General features: G+C 36.3%; 1 protein-coding gene across 4 annotated transcripts in view; it reads left to right on the top strand.

Moving 5' to 3' along the window:
* Positions 1–5,582: 5,582 nt before the first annotated feature.
* LOC136829870 (major facilitator superfamily domain-containing protein 12-like) overlaps positions 5,583–17,575 on the top strand; it is a 40,057-nt gene continuing 28,064 nt past the window's right edge. For 3 of the 4 annotated variants that reach the window (XM_067088929.1, XM_067088928.1, XM_067088926.1), the window contains exons 1-2: positions 5,583–5,853; positions 14,682–15,394. In XM_067088929.1, coding sequence (XP_066945030.1) covers positions 15,236–15,394 — 159 coding nt within the window. In that variant the 5' untranslated portion in view covers positions 5,583–5,853; positions 14,682–15,235. Of the gene's footprint in view, positions 5,854–11,276; positions 11,373–14,681; positions 15,395–17,575 lie in introns of those variants that run through there. The other variant, XM_067088927.1, reaches the window with a different exon arrangement.

Below are 17,575 nucleotides of genomic sequence, written 5' to 3'. Positions count from 1 at the left end.
TTTTGACAGTTGTAGTAGTAGTTGTTGGGAGGGTGGTGGAGGTGGTGGTTGCCTTTGTGACGGCTCCTCCATTTGTTTCGATTTCTCCTCGATTTCTTTATTCGTTGGTTTGTTTTTCGTTTGTTGTTGTTGTTTTTATTGTTGTTATTGTTGTTATTATTATTATTATTGTTGTTATTATTATTATTATTATTATTATTATTTATTGTATGAGGAAGGGTGAGGTGGAGGTGGTTGCCTTTGTGAAGGCTCCTCCATTTGTTTCGATTTCTCCTCGATTTCTTTATTCATTGGTTTGTTTTTCGTTTATTAATATTATTATTATTATTATTATTATTATTATTATTATTATTATTATTATTATTATTATTATTTATTATTATTATTTATTAGGGTGTTAGGAGGTGGTTGCCTTTGTGACGGCTTCCATTTGTTGTTATTTCTTTATTGTTGTTTGTTTTTGTTTGTTGTTGTTGTTATTGTTGTTGTTAAGTGTTATTGTTGTTGTTGGAGGAGGAGGAAGGAGGTGTGGTTGCCTTTGTAACGGCTCCTCCATTTGATTTTTAATTCGTTGGTTTGTCCTTTTATTTCTTAATTCATTTATTTTTCGTTTGTTTATCTATTTTATTTTTTTATTATTATTATTTATTTTTCGTTTGTTTATCTATTTTTATTTTATTATTATTATTATTATTATTATTATTATTATTATTATTATTATTATTATTTGTGTAAATTTCTCCTCGATTTCTTTATTCATTGATTTATTATTCGTTAATTCATCTTTATTATAGTTTGATTTGACTTTATTATTATTATTATTATTATTATTATTATTATTATTATTATTATTATTATTATTATTATTATTATTATTATTATTATTATTGTTGTTGTTGTTGCTGCTGTTGTTGTTGTTGTAGTATGAGGACAGGAGGAGGAGGAATTTGTCTTTGTGATGGTGTGAGAGAGGTGCGAAATAATGAGCAGGAAGACAAGTACTGCTCATTTATTGATTGTTGTTTTTGATTAAGCTGGCCTTATGCCAGCACAGGCTCTTGCTCATAAAGCAGCCCGTAATGATTTATTGACTTATTACGGGCTGCTCTATGAGCAAGAGACCGTGCTGGCGTAAGGCCAGCTTAATCAAAAACAATCAATAAATCCGCTTATAAAGCGAGATGAGGACGTCTGCGTACTTCTCAGAGACCGCGGGTACAAAAATTTTACAGGTGACCTGAAGTCAAACTATTTCTCTACAAAAACAGGACAGGTCCATACAGAAAGCATAATGATCATTAATGTCTGATGCATAGCGTAAATACACAAAGCATGATCATTTGGAAAGACAATAAAATATACAGTTTACAATTATGGTGATAATATAATATGTTCGGCCGACCCCAGGTCGAATGTGAAGGCACCGCAGAAAACGGGATTTTTCCTTTTACTTCTTAATTCGTTTATTTATTTTTCGTTTATTCAGCATTTGACTTTATTAATTATTACTGTTGTTGTTTTTGTATGAGGAAGGGTGTGGGGGCGGGGAGGAGGAGGATAGGAAGACCTTTGTGACGGCTCCTCAATATACTTGAGTCCTCACTTTATTTCCTTATTTATTTACTTAATTTTCGATTATTTATCTTTCATTATTATTCGATTTGACCTTGTTATTATTATTATTATTATTATTATTATTTTTTTTTTATTTTTATTATTATTATTATTATTATTATTATTATTATTATTATTATTATTATTATTATTATTATTATTATTATATTTTGTGGGTAACATACCTCCCCATTCTTAATCTTTTCATTAATGGAACTGCTTTGTGTGTTTTGGACTTGACTTATTTCTCAAGGTCACAGGACCGTTCCAAGGTCAGTAGTCAGTTTAGATGATTCTTATGAAAGAATAGGAAGGAACCCTATCTTTTTTTTTTAACAATTTCCAAAATTCCAAAGGCCACAGACCCATTTTGAAGAACAAAAATCTATTTCCCTCTGATTCCAAAGAATATTTTTACACCTTGACCTCTTTTTTTAAAGGCCACGGGTCCAATCAAAGCATAAATCACGGCAATTTTATCTTCTCTGTAACTTAAAAACTTAGATAAACCTTTGCTTATTCACTCATGAATAGATGTTTTATAACTGTGACTAAAAAATACAGATTTCACCAGTCCTACCCTGCAGTGATTACATTACACTGCCATTGTTATGTCATGCTTGTATCGAATGGCTCTAAGTGACCTGATTGTTGCTGTTGCATTGTTGTATCATATCGTATTATATTGTATCGCATTTTACCGAGAAATATGCTGCATATTCACGAGGCTGTTTGTTTAATCACTGATTACCTGATATTAATATTTATTTATGCAGATTGTACTATCAAATATGTGTAAACATAACCTTTAATCTCTCTCTCTCTCTCTCTCTCTCTCTCTCTCTCTCTCTCTCTCTCTCTCTCTCTCTCTCTCTCTCTCTCTCTCTCTCTGATATCAAGTGGCATGTGTTAATTGGGCAGCAGATGGTGGCTAACCATCCCATCCCTCCCACCTCCCCCTACCACACAAAAACACACACACCTCTCTCTCTCTCTCTCCTATAGATGAGAGAAAATAATAATAATAATAATAATAATAATAATAATAATAATAATAATAATAATAATAATAATAATAATAATAATTCTCCATACATATTTTTTTTTTTGCACAGGTATTTTAAAGGACTATAACTGCATTTTTGGACCCAATTCAGCCCCTGATAATAATACTGATAATAGTTATAATTCTGGAATTAAAACCTGTGTTAAGATAGTAGTCAGGAGAGTGTCTGGTTTGGTGGTAAAAAGGGTCTGAATTGTGGGTATATTTTGTTCGGTAACGGTATTTGCAGAGTCAGATAAGCGAACATAGATTTGGTGCGAAACTGCATGATTATATTTAAAGTTAAGAATGTTTGATTTCTGGAGATGGTCCATGGTGGTGACCAGACACTGCACAAATTGATTTAAATGTGATTGTTAAATGTGAGAGTGATGTTACAATACATAAAACAAGCAGTAAAATGGTTTGCATGATTCATATGAAGGATCTCAGTACTTTAGAGATGGTTTGGCCATGTGGAAAGAATGGGGATAATAGCTCGATGAAAAGAGAGGTGGATGAGCCCAGGGGTCCAAACAAGTCTCAGAAAACGTGACATTATTTGGGCGTTTCAGTACCACATGAACTGAGCAAACATAGATAAGAGGAATTGGCAGTATGTGATTATATCCAGCCATGAGATAAGATGGGCATCTTCTTCTTCTTCTTCTTCTTCTTCTTCTTCTTCTTCTTCTTCTTCTTCTTCTTCTTTCATTTTCTTCTTCTTCTTCTTCTTCTCTGTCCAGTGAAATCTGTGTTAGGTTTGGGTCAGTAGGACCCTGATGGATAAAAATACCCAAAATACCCAATATAATGATGAAGATTGAACCAAGAAAGCTGCCCCTCCGTCAATTAACAAAATGGGTATGGGGGCCATATGACCAAATCTTCTTTGTTCATAATAATAATAATAATAATAATAATAATAATAATAATAATAATAATAATAATAATAATAATAATAATATTGACTTACCAAGGTCTTTGTTAACTTCTCTCTCTCTCTCTCTCTCTCTCTCTCTCTCTCTCTCTCTCTCTCTCTCTCTCTCTCTCTCTCTCTCTCTCTATATATATATATATATATATATATATATATATATATATATATATATATATATATATATATATATATATATATATATAATTAGATATGAAATAATTATATATATAATTTCATATTTCTTCAGAAGCCCACAAATAACCTTTCATATTTCATATTTATATTTCTGAGTCATGACAAATTCGATATTAATCAGGTACACTTGTGTGAATCTCTCTCTCTCTCTCTCTCTCTCTCTCTCTCTCTCTCTCTCTCTCTCTCTCTCTCTCTCTCCAATTTGGGCACATGTGTTTCCGGGAACCGTTGGTGTACAACATGCTGGTTCTAAATTGTTCATTGAACAAAAAGCTATTTTTAACTCATTTATAAAAATTACCAGGCGCGGAAACCGCGAACTGTTTATGTTTTGTTTGCCTATCTCTCTCTCTCTCTCTCTCTCTCTCTCTCTCTCTCTCTCTCTCTCTCTCTCTCTCTCTTTGTTCTCTCTCTATCTCTCTCTTCTTCTCTCTCTCTCTCTCTCTCTTTGTTCATCCACCTTCTTCTTCTTCTTCTTCTCTCTCTCTCTCTCTCTCTCTCTCTCTCTCTCTCTCTCTCTCTCTCTCTCTCTCTCTCTCTCTCTCTCTCTCTCTCTCTCTCTGTATTGACGCCACGTACTGCCTTTGTTTATCAATAGACGCACACAGAGTAATCAGCATTTTTGATTTCCCAAACAGCTGTTATAGCAGTTTAAATCCGGTAGAGAGTTTTGAAGCTTAATTAAGAAAACATATGATTAAAATATTGATGCAAAAATATGATTTATTACTTATTTTGAAGTATGACTTTTCAGGATGCTGAAATAGGCTTATTTTGAAGGTATAAGTTTATAACTGCCTGAGAAATGATATAATGTTAATAATATATATAACACCAATTCTGTTGAATGACATAGAATTATGATGTAATATTCGTTTGAGAATTATAAATTGATAATTATCTTAAAGGATGACGGTTCAGGATGCTGAAATAGGCCTATTCTGAAGTAGAATATTAATCTTGCCCAAGAAAATATTAATAAAGACAAAAAATTAACAATATGTTGACAGATCAATATATTGCAATCATTCAAAATCTGTTGTATGTCTTATTCACAATTATTGACTGATTAAAACATATATAAATTATAATTCACCGATTATTGTAAAGTATGACTTTTTAGATGCTGAAATAGGCCTATTCAAAGGTATATATGTGAATCTACCTACGAAATATAATATTAATAATGATAAAATATTAACAGTAAAAACATGAAGTCTGATGTGACAAATCGACGTATTTTAATTATTTAACATCTAATGGATTATCAACAATTACTGGCTAATTAAAACTTTGGTTTAAATTAGACATATAAGTAAATGGAACCAGGATAACCTATAGGCCTACGGCTTCAAAATCTCTCATAAAAAGGATATTAATTTCCTTTCAAAATCTCTCGCAAACAGGATATTAATTTCCTTTCTATCATTCTCCAAAGAAATGGAAATTCCAGACTCAAAAATCTTTTGAAAAATCAAAATTACACGTAAATGGAACCAGGATAACCTATAGGCCTACGGCTTCAAAATCTCTCATAAAAAGGATATTAATTTCCTTTCAAAATCTCTCGCAAACAGGATATTAATTTCCCTCCTCTCATCTCCAAAGAAATGGAAATTCCAGACTCAAAAAATCTTTTGAAAAATCAAAACTATAAGCGGATAAAAGAGGCGTAACCAACCTATATATAGGCCTACGGCTTCAAAACCTCACACAAAATGGATATTAATTTCCTTAAATAAAAAAATTAAAAAAAAAAATAGCAGACTGCAGAGTCATGATCACGTTGGTATGAATCATTACGGGGAGAAAATGTCTGACAGCCGTAATAACAGACTAATAACAGACTGACTGAAAGAAGTCTGAATACAGACTGTTGAAAAAAAAAATCTATAACCACTCCTATATAAACCACCACATCCGGTCTGTGCCTATAATAACCGACTCAGTCTGTTGTGAGTCAGTTGATTAGTCAGTCTCAGTCAGTCTCAGTCAGCTGTTGGCTTCACGGACGTCCACACAGACTTTCATCATCAGCCTGACAGACTTCAGGGAAGACGTGAGTGGTTTCAGTCTACTATATATTATTTATAGGCCTATTTTTTCGTTATAGGCCTCGTTGTTGCTTCACAGACTTCAGTCTGTCAGTCTAACAGACGTGAATATCAGTCTCGTATCTTTATTATATATAGCTTTCGAATATATTAGATCATTTATAGGCCTAGTTTTCCTATTGTCATTATAGGCCTATAAGCCGCCGCCGCCGCCGCCTCACAGACAGACAGACAGACTGACAGACAGTCCTCCCCCACGAGGTATTGTCTGTTAACGAGGAAAATGACTCTAATTAGGCCTATAGGCCTATTTTTTATATATATTTTTAGGTTATAGGCCTATGGCGTCCAGCCTATACCATATAGGCCTAGGTAAAGTGATTAATTATATTCTATAATAATTATCTATAGTTTAGGCCTATAGAGTCTAGCCCATAGGCCTAGGTAGGTTAGACTAGGCTAGGTCTGAGCTGGCTTGAAATAGGCCTAGGGAGGAGTCCAAAGGCCTAATAGGCCTCTTCGGCAAGAAGTTTGATTATTAGGCCACGTATTAATATGCCTAAAGGCCTAGTAGGACGTTACTCTAGGCCCAATTCACGTACAGTCACTAGGCCTAGTCACGGACCCTAAAGGAGAAAGATCGCACCCCAGTGGAATCGGCTCGGCACTCGTCGTTTGGGAAAATTGAGCAAATTGGTCAGGTCGGGTACTTTTTGGGTAGATTCGGGCACGCTGAACCTCTTTTTCATTTAGAGTCGTAGGCGCGCCCCTCGGTTGCCGATTCCTGCATTTTGCCGACCAGAAAATTCACCAGCTTTTGCTTATGTTTAGGATATTTGCTTTTTTTTTTTTTTTTTTTGTGTTTTTACTCTCATCCCCAAAGGGCTAGTACTATACACGGCGCCCGTTTTGCGCATAAGCTGGTTATTACTGAACGAGAGGGGTGCGGTAGTAGTCTTCAGTTTTACCCTTGTGCCTCATAGATGCCGAAGCAAGGTAAAACTTTATTCGCTACTTTAATAGGACATCGATAGGCTATAACATTTTGGCAGCTTGTCAGCCTAATACAGTGAACCCCCCGTTTTCGCGGGGGATGCGTCCCCCTCCCCAGCGAATAGGTCAAATCCGTGAATGCTTAAAACCCCTCTAAAAACACTTAGAACTGCCCATTTTGATAGCTTAAACCAAGAAAAACCTTTGGAAAATACTTATACCTGAGTATTTTAATAGTTTCATTACAAAAAGTTTATTTATTCATGAAAATATGAAAATACAATAATTAGTGAATATTTCTGGGTGAAAAATACCGCGAACGGGCGAATTTTCCGCGAAAAACGGCTAGAGATGTTCCACCACAGAGAAACCCGCGAACGCATGAGTCCAGCGAACCATGAGAACGCTAATACGGGGGTTTTACTATATAGGTTAGGTCATTGTAGGGAGCTGCCTTACAATTCAGTCGCGGTAGGCTAGGCCGAGCCTGACCTTAAAATTATACTTCTTTCGTGTGACTAAATAGCGAGATAAGTTTTAAAGTTGAGGGTGAAGGAGTTCGGGCAAGGCTAGGATGAAAGGGGGCGCTCGAGATTAGAAGCTGTATTGTTAATTTCACAATTTCCGGAGCGACAAGTTTTCTGTGCAGTTTGTTGTACTTTGAAACTTATACTCCAGTATTTTTCGTCTAGTATTTCAGTCAGTTCTGTGACGTTTTGGTATTATTTTACTTTTAAACTATTGTTTGACATAGCACGAAACTCGTGCTTAGATCCGTCACGTATTTACTGACACTGAGATATCGGCGGTCTTTTTGTCTTATTAATATTCATTCCAGTGGGGCTGGCGACGAACCAGAGAAATGAACGTCAGAAACGTTCGAGGGGCGCGTCAAAATGTAGAGAAATGCGATACTGTAATGGTTTAAAAGTGACATTTTACCAATATTCCGTCAGTTATTGCAAATTAAAGTAACATTTTACCAATATTCCGTCAGTTATTGCAAATTAAAGTAACATTTTACCAATATTCCGTCAGTTATTGCAAATTAAAGTAACATTTTACCAATAAATTAAATTAAAGTTTTACCAATATTCCGTCAGTTATTGCAAATTAAAGTAACATTTTACCAATATTCCGTCAGTTATTGCAAATTAAAGTAACATTTTACCAATATTCCGTCAGTTATTGCAAATTTGCACTGGCAGTCCCCGGCTAATGGCGGGGGTTCCGTTCCTGGCTGAACGTCGCTAGCCGAAAATCGGCAGTAACAGTGCCGATAAACTACTTCGTGGTGCCTCTAACCAGCTGTTGGTGCTGATAAACTGTTGACTGGCGCCGAAAATCTGGTTAACGACGTCGCTGGCCAAGTGCCGTAACAATGAAACGCCGTTAACCAGGAATTGCTTGTACTCAGCTTTCCTTTGTGTGCATTCATTGCCGTCGTTTTCTGGAACTCTTCGTGTTGTTTTCAGTCAAATGTGCCCCCCATGGATGTCTTTTTTTGTGGGAGTGACTGCGACCACCAGTCGATGACCACGGCTTCCTCAAATGTTGTCATAAATGAGCCAGTGATATGATTCCTGAACTGTTTTGTTCCGTAATTGGTGCTTGTGTCGTAGAATTTTAGCATCGTCCAGTCATGAGTTGGTGATGATTGACTAACGCCTCATTAATGGTGCATCGCCAGTGATTTTTAAGAATTCACGAGAATATTTTATGGATTGACATTGACTTCATTGCAATTTTAAAAAAATGCGTTGATTGTGGACTTCTTTTAGTGTCTGTGTCAAAGATATCTTATATTTAGGAAAGAATGCCATATTTAGGTTTAGAAAATGAAGATTATTTAGAAATTAAAAAATTTTACAAGTGAAATGCATTTTTTCATCAATATTTAATGTGATTTTGTTGAATTTGACGTTCATTTTGGTTACAAACATTCGATTAATCTATTCTAAACCTCCTCTGGCTCAATATTATGGCAGCCCACAGTAGGAAACCAGTCTTTAGGTCATATATATTTTGGGGGAGGTCAGAGGGTCACCCTGAGAACGTCGTGCAGTTGGAACTTCAAACGTTCAAGCGAAGATGCAATGCATTACTACCCTAATACTATTCTCCTCGCATTTTGATACATTTTTATCTGTATATTGATTTATTTCTTCTTTCCTAATGTACGAGATCTCCTCTTTCCGTATTTTCCCTTCGTAACAAACACCTTAATAATCTTTGGAAGCTTGAATTTCAAGTCAGTGGCCCCAAAACGGCAGAATAATCATAATTTGAAGGTTTTTTTTGATGTAAAACTCAATAATAATGCAGTTTACATCGTTTTCAATGCACCCAGAGCATTAAAAGTAAGGTTTTCTTATGATTTTTGGCGATTTTCGACGATTTTCCGGCTTACGACGATTTTCGGGTTACGACGCGGCGCAAGAACGGAACCCCCGTCGTAAACCGGGGACCGCCTGTATTATCATTATGATTTATTTATGGGTGGTCCCGAAGCAGGCGTAGGCACCCCCTTCCCCTTATCCATGAGGACTCGGTACCCTGTGTTAGGTTAAGCTTGGAAGCATCGTCATATTCCACTCTATAATTTATGGCGCCCTATGCTAGGTTAGTCTGTGTCCAGTGGGTGCTACCTCCCATTATCCAGGTTAGGTAGGGTGCTTCACCCCCGGATTAAGTCGGGATGCATCCGAGTATTTCACTAAAATGTTTTTAAGACCTGATGAACTTGGTTTCCTAGTGTGGTTCCCCAATACTGTTAGACTTGGGGATGATGCTAAGAATTTCTGATGGGAACGAAAGTCGATTCGATCAAAGTCACGTCAGAAACAGTAAGAAAATCTGTACGACTGTAGTTCTTATTCGTACTGTATTCCATTGCTAGTTTAAAAGCAATGTACCTTTTTTCCTGAGGTTGAATCCTCGTGTCAAACAGTTTGAGAGAATTCTTGTGTTATTTGTAAAGGTTGCTTGTGCCAGCTATGATCACCGAACGAAAATACTTTGTCCTTGTCGGAACAAATTGCAGATTCAGGATAATTTGCATTTTTCATAAATGTACAAATCTGAAGTCTTTTGTCATAATCAGACCTCTAACCAATCCTGCATTTGTCTTGGTTACTGAAGGCGTGAGGACAAGAAAGGTCAGCTGGGTATTAACGTGTTTATTACCTGAGCGCAGGTAGACACGAGAGTGTTGACACATTAAGAAATGCAACGCATGACGTATTTGGTGCGAAAACGAGGAGACGTCTGTCGGCTTTACAAAGGGAAAAGCGATGGGTTACCGTTGACCACTTTGTTTCCAGTCTTCAATGACTAGACTTCCCGTAGGGAAGTAGTGCCGTCACCGCACCTCACGCAATTGATTCATAGTGCAACTGCGAGGTTTTCCTCCTGTTACACCTTTACTACCCTTTTACTCTCAATCTCCCTTTCAGCACTGAATGACCTCATAGGTCCCAGCGCTTGGCTTTTGGCCTAAATTTCATATTCCATTTCATTCAGTGACTGGACCAGTTGTATCCAAAGTTACGTCATTATAAGAGACATCTTGTTAGTATATCTAAGGAAGGCACTGTTTTTGATTTTTGAATAATTCATGATTGTGTATCATATTTGCATATTAAAACGATTCAATCATTAACATCAGTAACTTTCCCATTTTCGTTACCAAAGGGTAAAGGTAGTCATCATTCTCTTCTCATTCTCTTTCTTAATTCCAGTGCAACCATGAGGTTTTCCTTTTGTTAAACCTTTAAAATGTCTTTTGCTCTCGATTTCCTTCACAGCACTGAATGACCTCATAGGTTCCAGGGCTTGGCCTTCGGCGCAAATTTTATATCCCATTTCCATCCATCCCTTTTTTGGCTTTTTCCACTTTAGATAATAAAAGGAAACGTATTAGGAATCAAACGACTTCCTTCTTGTTCCAAGTAATTTTGTGACTTTGATATGTGAAGAGATAAAGATTAGCCAAGAAGTCTAATCGAGATTCACCAGTGACCCAGTTTTTCTTATCGCTGAGATGACACTTGGCATATCTGCTGGGTAAAGTGTGCAGAAAGGACAGTGCAGTTTTTTTCATTTAAGTCGAGTAATATCGACCATTGCTCTTTGTTCAAGAATAGTTTGGATTTCTGCATCTCCAGGAAGTTATTGGCAGTGCTGCTATACGATTCTTTTGCAACTTTCTTTGTAGTTGAACGATTCGTGCGAAATAACTTGGCCAGTGCACCAGATGATATTTGTAGGCCCTTATGACCAACCAAGCTATAGATTGATAAGGATCAAGGACAGTAGTGGGTTTATCTGTCATGTTAGGCCTACGGCGAGTGTTTGAACTTGAGATATGATACTGATTAGTAGGGGGGACTTCATCTTCGCACACATGGATATGTTTTTCTGTGGCATCTTGATAATTTCTTGATAAATTCGATCTGCCTAACTAGAAGGAGTGTGTTTCTTGGGATGGAATATCATAATACCTTTGGCTTTCTGTATAACAGGATTCTGAGTGAGTGGCTCTTGAATTGTGTATTGGATTTGGTGTGGTATACGATTTTGAAGTGTCTGTTTAGGATATATTATTATTATATTATTATTGTTATTATTATTATTATTATTATTATTATTATTATAACTGTATTCTGCAGTATTTGAGTGGATATTATTATTGAACAACACAAAAATGCAGTTAAACTGATTAATAAAACTGCAAAATATAAACAGCAGTAGAGTACTATAAAATAGATAATGTATATAGATATTGCATATTGAAAGAAAGTTGAAGAAATGACCCTACAATAAATAGCGGGTCTACAAGACAGTCCTGTAGTCAATCTAGTACTGTATTCCTTTCACTGTAATTCTGCTGCAAACATGATAAAGAACCTGTGGCACGTGAGAGTGTTGGTATTTAATGGACAGTCAATACCAAGTGGGTAACATCCTGGGGTAACTAAATGCTAATCTGTTTGCGCTGATAACAGTTATGATTGAACGAGGGGTACGTTCTGCTTAATCAAAGTCGTACTGCCGTCTGCCTTATGGTAGCCATTCAGTTTTTATTCCCCAGGGGGGTGCCCTCTTTCACCTCATGTGGTTCACCGTAGGCATTACTTAAGAGGTCTTTGAAGCATCCCTTTAGCCCCTAGCTGCAACCCCTTTCATTCCTTTGACTGTACCTCCGTTCATATTCTCTTTCTTCCATCTTACTTTCCTCAACCCTTTCCTAACAATTGTTGCATTGTGCAACTACAAGGTTTTCCTCCTGTTACACCTTTCAAACCTTCTTTTCTGTCAGTCTATTTCATCGCTGAATGAACTCGTAGGTCCCAGCGCTTTGGCCTAATTTCTATATTCTATTCTACTTGGCTTTTATTTGCGTAGTTTTCTGGATTGCGCAAATAATTTTGGTGTTGATGTGAGAATGAATTACCACCTATTTGCACGGTTCAGCGATTGTTTTTCCGTCTTTTTTGAGTTCTGGATTTCACATTAACAGTCTTCCAGTCTCTAAAGGGAGGGTTAGGGCCAAGTCCACCATTTTCTTGTTTTTGTTTTCCTTATGCTGTGGATAAGTAAATTCAGGAGGTTGTCTCTTTATTTTACAAAAATTATACAGTCGACCCCAGTATTCACAGGGGATGCGTACCACAACCCCCCTCTAATAGCTAAAATCCGTAATACATACTTAAAATCCCTCAAAGAACACTTAAAACTGCCCATTTTGATAGTTCAAACACAAAAAAAAACTTCTAAAAATGCTTATACCTGAGTATTTTAATAGTGTCATCACAAAAAGTGCATTTAGTCATGAAAATGATATGGAAATACAGTAATTAGTGAATATTTCTCAGTGAAAAATACTGCAAATAGGCAAAATTTGATGCAAATGTGTATATATATTCCATAGAGAAATCCACAAATTGGTGAGTGTGAATCTGGAACTGTGAGTAGGTGGGGGTTGACTGTATACATAGAATCAAACCTATAGTTGCTACGTATTTGCTTCAAGTTAAACATATCAAAATTTAGATTATTCTTATTGGGAAAAGATGACTCTCTAATTCTTTTATTACTCACAACTGGGGAATTCAAGTCCTTCACAGTATTCTTATATAATACAACTGCAGGAGTGTCAAAAATAGGGATGGAATGTTTGAAATCTTTCAATTTACTTTTACAAATTTCTCTAACTGTGTAGTCCTATTGATTTACAAGAATGCTAACATCCACTGACTTTACTGTACTTTAAAAGCAATTTGCAAATCCCTTTGTTCCATGATGGACAGTAACTTGATTATGTAAATCTTGCAATGCTCAGAATATTTTCAGTAAGACATTTACCCCGTAGGGGGCTAGTGGCTTCAGTATACTTCAGTTGGTGCACTGTAGGCATTACTTAAGGTTCTTGCAACGTCCCTTCAGCCTCTAACTGCAACCCCTTTCATTCCTTTTACTGTACCTCCATTCATATTCTCTTTCTTCCACCTTACTTTTCACCCTCTCCTAACAATTGTCTCAACATTTTTTTAAGCACTGAATGACCGCGCAGGTCCTAGTACTTGGTCTCTGGCCTGAATTTTACATCCCAATTTCAGTAAAAGATTTATTACCATAAAATAATTTGCGCTGGAAATGCTTGTACAAGACTTCTGGGATTTTTGCAAGATGAGTTGTAGGTTCTTAGGCCTTTTGGTACAGTTTATTATTTTTTGGTCCATTCCGTTGGTTTCTAGGGAAAAGTAGATTATTAGTAATGGTTCAAATCGTCATTTTCTTTGCATTGTCCCTTTGGTTTAATTTCAAACCTTCTTATTGACTGTCAGTTTCCTTTCAGAATGTCAAGGTCCCAACTTTGAGGCCTAAACATACATGTATTCTATTCTATTAGCAGTCTTCTAAAAGTAGATTATCAGTAATCATATCGTCATCTCGGTTTAATTCCAACTGTCAGATGTCAAGTCATTTGAGGACATAATACTCATACCTTTCAATAATTTCAGACAATATTTAGGCCATTTGTTTTAACCAGATACTTTTAGGTTTTTATGAAATTGTGGTCTGTAAGTATTTTGGTCTAGTTAAGAAAGGTGTAGCTGTTCACGCATAAATGATGAGATATCTTTGAGTTTGGTTTTTCATGTAATTTTGGTACCGGTGATTGCGATTTTTTACTCCTTAGGGTAATTGATGTGATTTGTGCGTTGATTAAACACTAGTGGATTGTTTAGTATTACTGTAGTGTATGACAGTACATTTTATAATTAATTAGATCCTCAACTTACGGCAGGGGATCTATTCCAGCACTGCGCTGTAAAATTATTTCCATGTAAGTCTGTTTTCGCCTTTAGTGGCGTTGTAACTTGATGTTGCATCAAGTTACAGCGCCTAAGCCCTGCTAACTTGATGCATATTCTTGCTGTTAGTGATGTTAATGGCGCTGTAAAAAGCCGTTAGCGGCACGGGAAAAGGGTCTTTTCTTGTAAATTGGGTTCCTTCCCAATTCCTACCAGGCCCGCAGCAAGAGTCCACATGGATTTGCTGAGCAATTTCTGTGAATCTAGCCGTAAGATTGAATCTACCGCAAGTCTGCGTCGCCGTAAGTTGGTGACGCACTGTCTCTCTCTCTCTCTCTCTCTCTCTCTCTCTCTCTCTCTCTCTCTCTCTCTCTCTCTCTCTCTCTCTCTCTCTCTCTCTCTCCTCAGAATCAGCATAATCATTGGTCCTATATAATGGTTGTTACTTCTTGAAACTATTGAACATATTGATGTTTAATTTGGAACAAATAATTAATTGACTTCATTTCTTTTCTTTGCAGATAAACATCAGAAGCACAAGATCGTATTCCTTATTCTGTTTTCCTCGACCCAATTTGCGCGACCCTATATCGGGAAAATTCAGATCCGTAAATAAAATTTAATATGCCTGCGGATGGTTTTAGATATTAAATTACAACGCTAGCTTTTTGTAATATTACGTAATTATGCATTTATTTTGAGTTTGGCTGTCATACGAATTGGCTAGATTGTTGAGTGTGGATTCGGCATAGCGTCTTTTTGGTGATTAAAAATCAATTTTACTGGAAGACTAAACATTTTTTCAAGAAAGTTAAATTTCTGCATCTCCAGAACTATCAGAATTCAGCTTATTTGTATTTTGTTGTACTGTAATAGTATCCCCTTAACATTAAAAATTTCTTCAGAACATACATTAGTGGACAAAATTCATGTTAATGCGTCGTAGTTATCGTAGATAACCATTTTTTAAAGCCGTCCCTACTGTCACCTCTCCTGATTTAGCCCTCTTAACCCCTTTGAATTACCGTCACCGCCTTTTTTTCCGTATTTCCCAAAGAAAAAATACATACACAAGATGTCTGGTCTGAGATTCCGAACAAAAGTGGGATACGGCGTTGGTCACGTCCTGAACGATCTGTGCTCTGCGATGTGGTTTACGTACCTGCTCATATACTTCCACCACGTACTTCTCTTCAACAACTCGCTGGCTGGAGTTGTTCTACTCATTGGACAGGTGAGCACTGGAGAGATGAAGTGGTCTTTTGTGATGAGTAAAGTAATACGTTTTCTTCGTCCCAGACTTTCATCTAGTGAGTAGAAAGTAATGTGGCTTCTGCGTCCCAGACTTTTTATATAGTATGTGTCCCAGATTTTACTAAAAGTATTACCTGAGATTAACTGAAGGTATCTTACAGGTAACAGCAATTCCACATAGTTCCTGACTTAAACTAACTTGTACCTTAAACTTAACAATCAAATTTTGAGACTTACCTAAAAATGTTTCACATCTAAAATGTGGCACAGCGAATAATAATCTTAATAAGATAGCTGATAAGTACAGAAGTTCATTTAGTCAAGGCATTCCTGGGTTTAGAAGAGTTCAAGGCCATTGATACAGGTACAATACCTGTAAGAATTAGATTCACTGTTTATTGGAAGAATGTTTTATTATTGAATAAAGTGCTGGGTGGAAAAACTAATGCATACAGTGACTGAAACTCGATTTGAACAACTATTTTCCCTCTAACAATTGTTTCAACATTATTGTCATTGCTGAACAACCTCATAAGTCCCAGTTCTTGGCCTTCTTCCTAAATTTTATGTTCCGTTCCTCTCTTCCAAGATGAAATACTTTCCATTGTATTAACCACCCTCTCCTAACAGTTGATTCAAAGTGCAACTGCAAAAGGTTTTCCTCCTGTTACGCCTTTCAAACCTCATACTGTCAATTTCCGCTTCAGCGCTGAATGGCCTTAGTTGACCCAGCGCTTGGCATGTATGCCTAAAATCTGTAAATCAGTCAATCAGTCAAAATAACTTGCATACAGAAATTTTTGACGCTAAAAAGCGTGAAGTGTTGAACCTCTTATCTCTCACTCTCCCTATCAGTTGTAAACAGTTATGCTATTGTTATATTGTATGGGGTTTGGGGTGGAAAGGGTTAAGTAACCATACAGTTTCTATATTTTTCAGCCCCGTGGAGCAGATAAGGATGAGTTATAATAGCTAAATGGGGAGTTCATTCGATTGTCCTGCTTCTCCACGTCTGATAAACTGAGCTGGTTTCCTCAACAGACCACATACAGTAATAGTTTATCAGACGCTTCATTCAAAGCTCCTAGCCATTAACTTTGTACAGCATTATGGCCAGAATTCCTAAACTTTCCCTTGGTCTATAAAATATATCAGGAATATTATTATTATTATTTTTTTTTTTTTGTCTATCTCAGTCATCCTATTCGACTGGGTGGTTTTTATAGTGTGGGGTTCTGGGTTGCATCCTACCTCCATAGGAGTCCATCATTTTTCTCATTATGTGTGCTGTTTTTAGTAGCACACACTTCTGCATGAGTCCTGGAGCGACTTCAGCATCTAGTTTTTCCAGATTCCTTTTCAGGGATCTTATTATTATTATCATTATTATTATTATTCAGAAGGTGAATTGTATTCTTATGGAACAAGCCCACCACAGGGGCCATTGACTTGAAATTCAAGCTTCCAAAGAACATGGTGTTCATTGGAAATAAGTAACAGAAGGTATTGAGAAATACAGAGAGCGATCAGTTATTAAAAAAACAGATAATTTAACAAATTAATAAATAAATAAAAATGTGAGTAAAATATTAAAATGCAAGGAGAATAGTATTAGGGTAGTAATGCCTTGCATCTTCACTTGGACTCCTGAAGTTCTGATTGCACGGCATCCTCTGAAGGGAGGCTGTTCTACAGTCCTTCAGGAGGAATAAAGGACCTCTGGAACTTTGGAAGTTCCAAGGGACATTTACAGTAAACCCCCCACAGCCCAAGATTTGCGGACGGTTTGAGTGGAGGAATAAATTCCTGGAAAATTCACCCATTCTGGTAACTGAGAAATATTCACCAATTACTGTATTTTTAACACAGACTAAATGCACTTTTTAGTAAAACATTTACTCAGGTATAAGCATATTGTGTTTAAACTTCAAAATCAGTTCTAAGTGTTTTTTCAGGGTTTGAAATATTTAGATTTTAGCTCCTGGCAGGAAAAGGTCTACAGAGTTTACTGCATATTGGTGTGTTTTGAATGTTTGAAAGGTGTAGAGTTTATGCTGTGTGTTTTTGAATGTTGAGGCAGTTTTGGTTTATTGCAGAGAACATAAGTGAAATGTTGTATTATACATAACCCTGCATGAAAGATAAAAGGATTATTAAAATA

Source organism: Macrobrachium rosenbergii, chromosome 45, assembly GCF_040412425.1.
Source record: "Macrobrachium rosenbergii isolate ZJJX-2024 chromosome 45, ASM4041242v1, whole genome shotgun sequence".
In the NCBI taxonomy this organism is placed as follows: Eukaryota; Metazoa; Arthropoda; class Malacostraca; order Decapoda; family Palaemonidae; genus Macrobrachium; species Macrobrachium rosenbergii.
This window is presented reverse-complemented; position numbering and strand designations above follow the sequence as displayed.